The sequence below is a fragment of the Mus caroli genome, unplaced genomic scaffold, assembly GCF_978045245.1.
Source record: "Mus caroli unplaced genomic scaffold, Mus_caroli_1 scaffold_3, whole genome shotgun sequence".
Taxonomy (NCBI): domain Eukaryota; kingdom Metazoa; phylum Chordata; class Mammalia; order Rodentia; family Muridae; genus Mus; species Mus caroli.
The window spans coordinates 68,562,784-68,570,331 of record NW_028227258.1 but is presented as its reverse complement, the minus strand read 5'-3'; the positions used below and the strand labels follow the sequence as shown (position 1 = coordinate 68,570,331).

Sequence of the window (7,548 nt, the reverse complement as noted above, 5' to 3'; positions counted from 1 at the left end):
TTTATAATCCAACATTCAAACTATTTACCTGAGTTTAACAAAGCCAGCCCTAAGAATAATATCATCCAAAGTTCTTCAGGTTTGTTTGGCCCACTGACTCTGCTTAACCAAACAGAAAGGATCTCTCAAATAATTTTCATCAATAGAAGATTAGATAGCCATACTATGTCTGAGTTAAGATAGATAGCATGCATTGTTTTTCTGCCTTGTTCTATCTAGATGTTACAATGTTTCACTTGGATGACATGAATTAGTGTCTTATAGGCTATACATTTAAGAAATAATTCACATTTTCTTTCCACTGTTTGTTGCAATGTTTTTGAAAACACAATTAGCATACATGGTTACATATTTATTTCTGAAGATGCTCAAGTCTCTCTTCACATCTTTGCTTTTACCTATCCTTTGTGCTCAACTTTAAGTGTTGCTATGAATAGCAATATGTAGAATTTAAAGTCTTTCCCTCATCACTCCATTCTCTGCTCTGAAATATGCTGAAACGAAAACAGGGGGAGGGAGGTTATGGATAGTCTACACTGATGGACAATGAAAAGTTGACTGTAATATAGTGTGAAGGTGATTTCTTGGCTTTGAATTTTTCAATATTTCTCTTCCTCTTCCTGAATACAGTATTCAAAGATAAAATGCTCTGAAAATGCAAGTTAAAATAACTATGATAGATCCAAAGATCTGTTTAAATCAGTGTGAATGAAGTTTTGCCAAAGTCAGAAGCAGAGATTTGATTTTGAATCCTATTTTATTGTTCAGGTTTACTTGAATTTTAAGAAAAAATGTCTCCACTTATAAGAAGCATTGTTGATATCACTGAAGTTTTCAATCAATATGCATCACAAAGTTGTGATGGAGCATCACTTAGCAAGAAAGACCTGAAAAACCTCCTTGAGAGAGAACTTGGAGATGTCCTTCAGGTAAGACCTCACACACTCAAAAAGAAATCTATAGGTGTGGGGGCTATCAATTTTTCTCCCAAGAAAGACCAGAGCAATGAATATTGATCAATATTGTTTTAAAACATGACAGGGCTACATTCATTTTTGAGCCCGAGTTATTTAAATCTGTATTGTAATATGAGTATTAAAGAAGTTAATAGCATATATTTAATAGTCTTGATGGCATTGTTAGTAGGAATGAAGTATAAGTTAATAGGGCATTACCACTAATAATGCCTGATCAAGTTAGTTGGACCTGAAAAAGACTCCCCACCCCATCTCCCAACTTTCAGCAATAGAAATTTGCCTGTTTCTCAATTAAAATGGCATTGCTGTAAATATCTCAGTTCTTCTTCAAACATGGAATAAAAATTAAATCAGGAGCACTGGCTATTTCAAGCAGAAATGTCTGTTGAAAATCTTCATAAAATTTCATTTTATTGATCACAACGATGAAACCATTCTTATTAATTCATCTAGAAAGAATTTGTTGTTTTGATCAGCACACAATTAACAAAATTTTCCAACAATAGTATGTTTTGAAATGAGTTGTTTCCATAGCTGGGAAAACAGGACAACATATTTTCTTTGCTTTGCTTTTTTAAAAGATTTATTTATTTATTTATTTATTTATTTTATATGTGAGTACACTGTCAATCCCTTTAGACACATCAGAAGAGGGCATCAGATCCCATTACAGATGGTTGTGAGCCACCATGTGGTTGCTGGGAATTGAACTCAGGACCTTTGGAAGAGCAGTCAAGTGCTCTTAGCGGCTAAACCATCTCTCCAGCCCCTCTGTGCATTTTCTAATCGCTCCAAATAGCCCCCTCCCCAAAACAAACGTGAGTGCAAAGTTTACTACTTGTAAATAATTAATTATAAAACTTTTTTTGTTTGTTTTAATCTTTTCAGAGTCCACATGACCCTGAGACTGTAGACCTGACCCTAGAACTTCTGGATCGCGACTGCAACGGGCGTGTTGATTTCAACGAATTCCTCCTGTTCCTTTTCAAGATTGCTCAAGCTTGCTATTATGCTCTCGATCAGGCCGCAGAGCTAGGCGAGAAGAGAGCCTTGCCCAGTGAAAAGAGGAATCTGTCACAAGATCGCAGGAAAGAAGACCAAAGGAGATTCGAGCCCCGGGGCAGACAACTGGACGAAGAACCTGGGAGCCGAAGCTGGCAGAAGAGACGTGAGCAGGAGCGCGCAGAGGAGCAGCGGCTGGAGCAGCGCCACAGGCAGCACCGCGAAGAGCAGAGACTGCAAAGGCGAGAACTGCAAGAACTGGAGGAACGCCTTGCAGAGAAAGAGCCGCTTAGCTGGAGTAAGGGTCGTGACGCGGAGGAGTTTTCTGAGGTAGAGGAACAGCAAAGTCAAGAGAGACAGGAACTCAAGGGCAAGGGTCAAACAGAAGAGAGAAGGCTGCAGAAGCGCAGGCAAGAAGAGCTACGCGAACCCCTGCTAAGGCGCGATCTGGAGTTGAGGCGCGAACAAGAGCTAAGGCGCGAGCAGGAGTTGAGGCAGGAACTGAGGCGCGAGCAAGAACTAAGGCGCGAGCAGGAGCTGAGGCAGGAGCTGAGGCGCGAGCAGGAGCTGAATCGAAGGCAGGAGCTGAGGCGCGAACAAGAGCTAAGGCGCGAGCAGGAGCTGAGGCAGGAACTGAGGCGCGAGCAGGAGCTGAGGCAGGAACTGAGGCGCGAGCAGGAGCTAAGGCGCGAGCAGGAGTTGAGGCAGGAACTGAGGCGCGAGCAAGAGCTAAGGCGCGAGCAGGAGTTGAGGCAGGAACTGAGGCGCGAGCAAGAGCTAAGGCGCGAGCAGGAGTTGAGGCAGGAACTGAGGCGCGAGCAAGAGCTGAGGCAGGAGCTGGCTGAGGAGGAGGAGCAGACGCGGATCCGGGAACCCGACCAGAGCATTACCCAGAGGTGGCAGTGGCAGCTCGAAGACGAGGCAGAAGCCCGTCAGAACAAGGTCTACTCTAGGCCTAGCAGGCAGGAGCAGAGGCTTCGCCAGGAGCTGGAGGAGCGTCAGCTCCAGCGCCGCGACCTCCAACAGCAGCGTCCCGCTGAGGAGGCGCGCCAGCGCAACCAGTGGGAGAGGTCACAGCGGGCGGAGGAGCGCCTGGAGCAGGAGCAGCGGTTCCGCGACAGGGAGGAGCAACGCTTCCGGGAGGAGAAGCTGCAACGAGCAGAGCTCCAGGACAGCCTCCTAGAGGAAGAACAGAGGCGGCTCCAGGAGGAACGCCGAGAGGCAAGCCAGAGGCGCCGCACACTGTACGCCAAACCCAGCCAGAGGCAGCGTAGGGAGGAGGAGCTACGCGAGGAACGGCTGTTGCAAGAAGAGCAGCGCCTGCAGCGGGAGAGGAAATCCCACAGGGAGGAGGATCTGCAGCAGGAGGAAGAGCGGCTGCAGCAAGACGAAGAGCAACTGCAGCGAGAAAGGAGGCGCCTGCAGCGGGAGAGGCAGTATCAGGAGGAGGACCTGCAACAGGAGGAAGAGCGGCTGCAGCAGGAGGAAGAGCGGCTGCAGAGAGAAAGAAGGCGCCTGCAGCAGGAGAGGCAGTATCAGGAGGAGGACCTGCAGCGGCTGCGGGATGAAGATCAGCGCAGGGATCTGAAATGGCAGTGGCAACCAAGGAAAGAAAGTGAAGTTCGTAGTAACAGGCTCTTCACCAAACGCAGAGGGGATGAGGAAACGATCCAGCAGCTGGAAGATTCTCGGGAGCGAGTGAGACGTCAGGATCGGCGGCCTCTGCAAGCTGAAGAGGAAGAGAAGAAAGAGCTGGAGCAGGAGAGGAGGCGTCGACAGCAGCGCGACCGTCAGATCCTAGAGGAAGAGCAGTTTCAGCGAGAGCACCAACGGGAAGCCAGAAGACAAGATGAGACGTTCCAGGAGGAAGAACAGCTCCAGGGAGAATCGAGAAGACGGCAACAGGAGAGAGAGGGCAAGTTCCTTGAGGAGGAAAGGCAGCTGCGGACAGAACGGGAAGAGCAGAGGCGGCGTCAAGAACAAGAGAGAGAATTCCAAGAGGAGGAGGAGCGCCTCCAAGAACTTGAGAAAGAACTTCGGCAGGAATGCGACAGAAAATCCCGTGAAGAACAAGAGCTCCGCCAGCAGCGTGAGGAAGAGCAGCTGAGGCGTCAGGAGCGGGACCAGAGATTCCGTCGGGAACAAGAACGCCGCCTGGAGCGAGAAGAAGAGCAGCTGCGGGACAGACCATCCCGCCGGGAGCAAGAGCGCCGCCTGGAGCGTGAGGAAGAGCAGCTGCGGGACAGACCATCCCGCCGGGAACAAGAACGCCGCCTGGAGCGTGAGGAAGAGCAGCTGCGGGACAGACCATTCCGCCGGGAGCAAGAACGCCGCCTGGAGCGTGAGGAAGAGCAGCTGCGGGACAGACCATCTCGCCGGGAGCAAGAACGCCGCCTGGAGCGTGAGGAAGAGCAGCTGCGGGACAGACCATCCCGCCGGGAGCAAGAGCTCAGACGGGACAGAAAATTCCGTGAGGAAGAAGAGCGCCGCGAGGAACTGGAGGAAGAGCAGCGTGGGCAAGAGCGAGACCCTTTGAGGGTGGAGGAGCAGCTTCGCGGACAGCGAGAGGAAGAGCAGCGCCGCCGTCAGGAATGTGACAGAAAATTACACCGGGAACAAGAGGTCCGCCAGGAACTGGAGGAAGAGCGGCTGCGGGACAGTAAGATCCGCCGGGAGCAAGAGCTCCGCCGGGACCAAGAGCTCCGCCGGGAGCGCGAGGAAGAGCGGCTGCGGGACAGTAAGATCCGCCGGGAGCAAGAGCTCCGCCGGGACCAAGAACTCCGCCAGGGACTGGAGGAAGAGCAGCTGAGGCGCCAGGAACGTGACAGAAAATTCCGTGAGGAACAAGAGCTCCGCCAAGAACTGGAGGAAGAGCGGCTGCGGGACAGAAAGATCCGCCGGGAGCAAGAGCTCCGCCGGGAGCGCGAAGAAGAGCGGCTGAGGGACAGAAAGATCCTCCGGGACCAAGAACTCCGCCAGGGACTGGAGGAAGAGCAGCTGAGGCGCCAGGAACGTGACAGAAAATTCCGTGAGGAACAAGAGCTCGGCCAAGAACTGGAAGAAGAGCGGCTGCGGGACAGTAAGATCCGCCGGGAGCAAGAGCTCCGCCGGGAGCAAGAGCTCCGCCGGGAGCGCGAGGAAGAGCGGCTGAGGGACAGAAAGATCCGCCGCGACCAAGAACTCCGCCAGGGACTGGAGGAAGAGCAGCTGAGGCGCCATGAACGTGACAGAAAATTCCGTGAGGAACAAGAGCTCGGCCAAGAACTGGAAGAAGAGCGGCTGCGGGACAGTAAGATCCGCCGGGAGCAAGAGCTCCGCCGGGAGCGCGAGGAAGAGCGGCTGAGGGACAGAAAGATCCGCCGGGACCAAGAACTCCGCCAGGGACTGGAGGAAGAGCAGCTGAGGCGCCAGGAACGTGACAGAAAATTCCGTGAGGAACAAGAGCTCGGCCAAGAACTGGAGGAAGAGCGGCTGCGGGACAGAAAGATCCGCCGGGAGCAAGAGCTCCGCCGGGAACGCGAGCAAGAGCAGCGGCGCCGCCTGGAGCGTGAGGAAGAGCAGCAGCGTCTCCAGGAGCGTGAGGAAGAGCAGCGGCGCCGCCAGGAGCGCGAGCAAGAGCAGCAGCGGTGCCTGGAGCGTGAGGAGGAACAATTTCGCTTTGAGGAGCAGCAGCGCCGCCGTCAGGAACGCGAGCAACAGTTGAGACAGGAGCGCGACAGAAGAGTCCTTGAGGAAGAAGAGCTTCGTCAGGAAAGGGAGGAGCTGCTGCACCGCCAGGTGGGTGGCAGGAAATTCCGGGAAGAGGAGCGACTCCGCCTGGAAAGAGAGGAACAGCAGCGTCGTCTCCAGGAGCGAGACAACAGAAGATTCCGCGAGGAAGTAGAGCTCAGGCAAGAAAGGGAAGGGCAGCAGCTTCGCCAAGAGCGTGACAGAAAATTCCGTGAGGTAGAAGAGCTTCGCCTGGAAGAAGAACAGCGCCGCCGCCAGGAGCGTGACAGGAAATTCCGGGAAGAGAAACACCTACGCGAGGAACAGCAGTTGCGCAGGGAGAAGCGAGATGGTCAATACCTGGCTGAGGAGCAGTTTGCCAGGGATACGATTCGTCGCCAGGAACAAGAACTACGTCAAGATGAGGAACAAAGACGACGCCAAGAGCGGGAGAGAAAATTCCAAGAAGAGCAGATCCGTCGTAGGCAAGAGGAGCAGAGGCGCCGCCAAATCCTGGAGCCTGGTACGCGCCAGTTTGCCAATGTCCCAGTGCGTTCCAGCCCTCTCTATGAGTACATCCAGGAGCAGAGGTCTCAATACCGCCCTTAAAAGATGCTGCAAACATCCTGGCACCAGCCAAAGCTTAAAGCAAAAGAAAATGAGAAACACTAGGGTATCCAGCGATAACTCACGTGTTTCTGGTTGTGGGAAAACTCTCTGATCTTAGAATGTGTCTTTTCTTACAGAATCTTAAACTATACCAATTTCATTTCCTTTAATTCCTGTCTTTCATTCTTCCTCAGGTAGTTCTTTTTTGCAAGATGTCTTTGTTCTTTAGTGCAGATATGATGTGCACTTTAAAAAATAAGCCATTTAATTTTTTGAAGGAATTTTCTTTGAGGAGCACATTGGTTTATTGCCTTCTTAAATAACAAGAATAATGTAAGCAATCTGATATTCAAAATAATTGAATCACTACTTTTAGTGGTGGATCATTTTATCTAGAGCTTTCATTTTATGAGTTCAAGTTGACATTTTCTTTGGCCTAAATTTTGTCTTTATCTCCAAATGGTTTTCTTAGGTTTTGTTGCAAAATTGTGACAGATTCTATCAGCAGGTTGAAACTTACATCCCTCAGATAATGTAGGAGGAGGAGGATTTATGCAGAAAATAACATATGAAATCAGTTCATAACTGAACAAAACTTAAGAGAAATGCTTGACAGAAAATTATAATTTGGCATTATATTTTTATATTTTGCACCATCCAAAATCTCATGAAGTGAAAGCAAGGTGGTCCTCAAACAACTCAAATTTAAAACTGTAATTGTAGCACTCTGTTCCATTTCCCCAAGTCTTGTTGAGTGAGAATTTTTCTACTTTTGTACATTTTGGTTTACAGGGAACCTACTCAAGATTCTGTAAACATTTGTCTTGTTTGGGTCCAGTAAGAGTTCACAGAGTGATGGCAGAGGGAAAAAGGGAGATGTATGAACAGAGGACAAATTTCTAGAGGTCTCTTTATTATACTTAGATGCTCATAGCACTTTGAGGCTTTATACTACCTGGAAGACATTCTTGTTCAAATAATTGGACTGTTAAAAATCAATAAATGTTTGGCAAATATTTTTCTTGTCTGTTTTAATTATGTGCCTATCATAACTCATATATAGTCTGGAAATTCATATATCCCCAATATCTTATGGTAGTTTTACTATTAGCTATGTCCAAATAAGAAAGGGAGAAAGAAACTTTGATTTTTTTTTCTACAAAATTTTCCCAAATAAGGTGACTCCTATATTATTTAAGAGTAAGACTTGGACAGCAAATTAGAATTTGGCATTATATTTCTATACTTAGCA

At 49.4% G+C, this 7,548-nt stretch overlaps 1 protein-coding gene across 2 annotated transcripts; it reads left to right on the top strand.

Moving 5' to 3' along the window:
* The first annotated feature begins 791 nt into the window (after positions 1-791).
* Tchh (trichohyalin) lies at positions 792-7,249 on the top strand. Of its 2 annotated transcripts, XM_085835695.1 has the most exons (4): positions 792-929; positions 1,866-2,419; positions 2,486-2,623; positions 2,684-7,249. In XM_085835695.1, the coding sequence occupies exons 1-4, from the start codon at positions 792-794 to the stop codon at positions 6,294-6,296; spliced, it is 4,443 nt and encodes a 1,480-aa protein (XP_085691821.1). In that variant the 3' UTR covers positions 6,297-7,249. The 2 variants fall into 2 exon arrangements, with proteins under 2 accessions (XP_085691821.1, XP_085691820.1); XM_085835694.1 differs by having other exon boundaries at positions 1,866-7,249.
* The last annotated feature ends 299 nt before the right edge of the window (positions 7,250-7,548 follow it).

What these genes read in the sequence shown, in the direction of transcription:
- Tchh (XM_085835694.1), top strand. Translation starts at nt 792, where the DNA reads ATGTCTCCACTTATAAGAAGCATTGTTGATATCACTGAAGTTTTCAAT. An exon ending in AACTTGGAGATGTCCTTCAG is followed by an intron (nt 930 to 1,865) that starts GTAAGACCTCAC and finishes TAATCTTTTCAG; the next exon opens with AGTCCACATGACCCTGAGAC.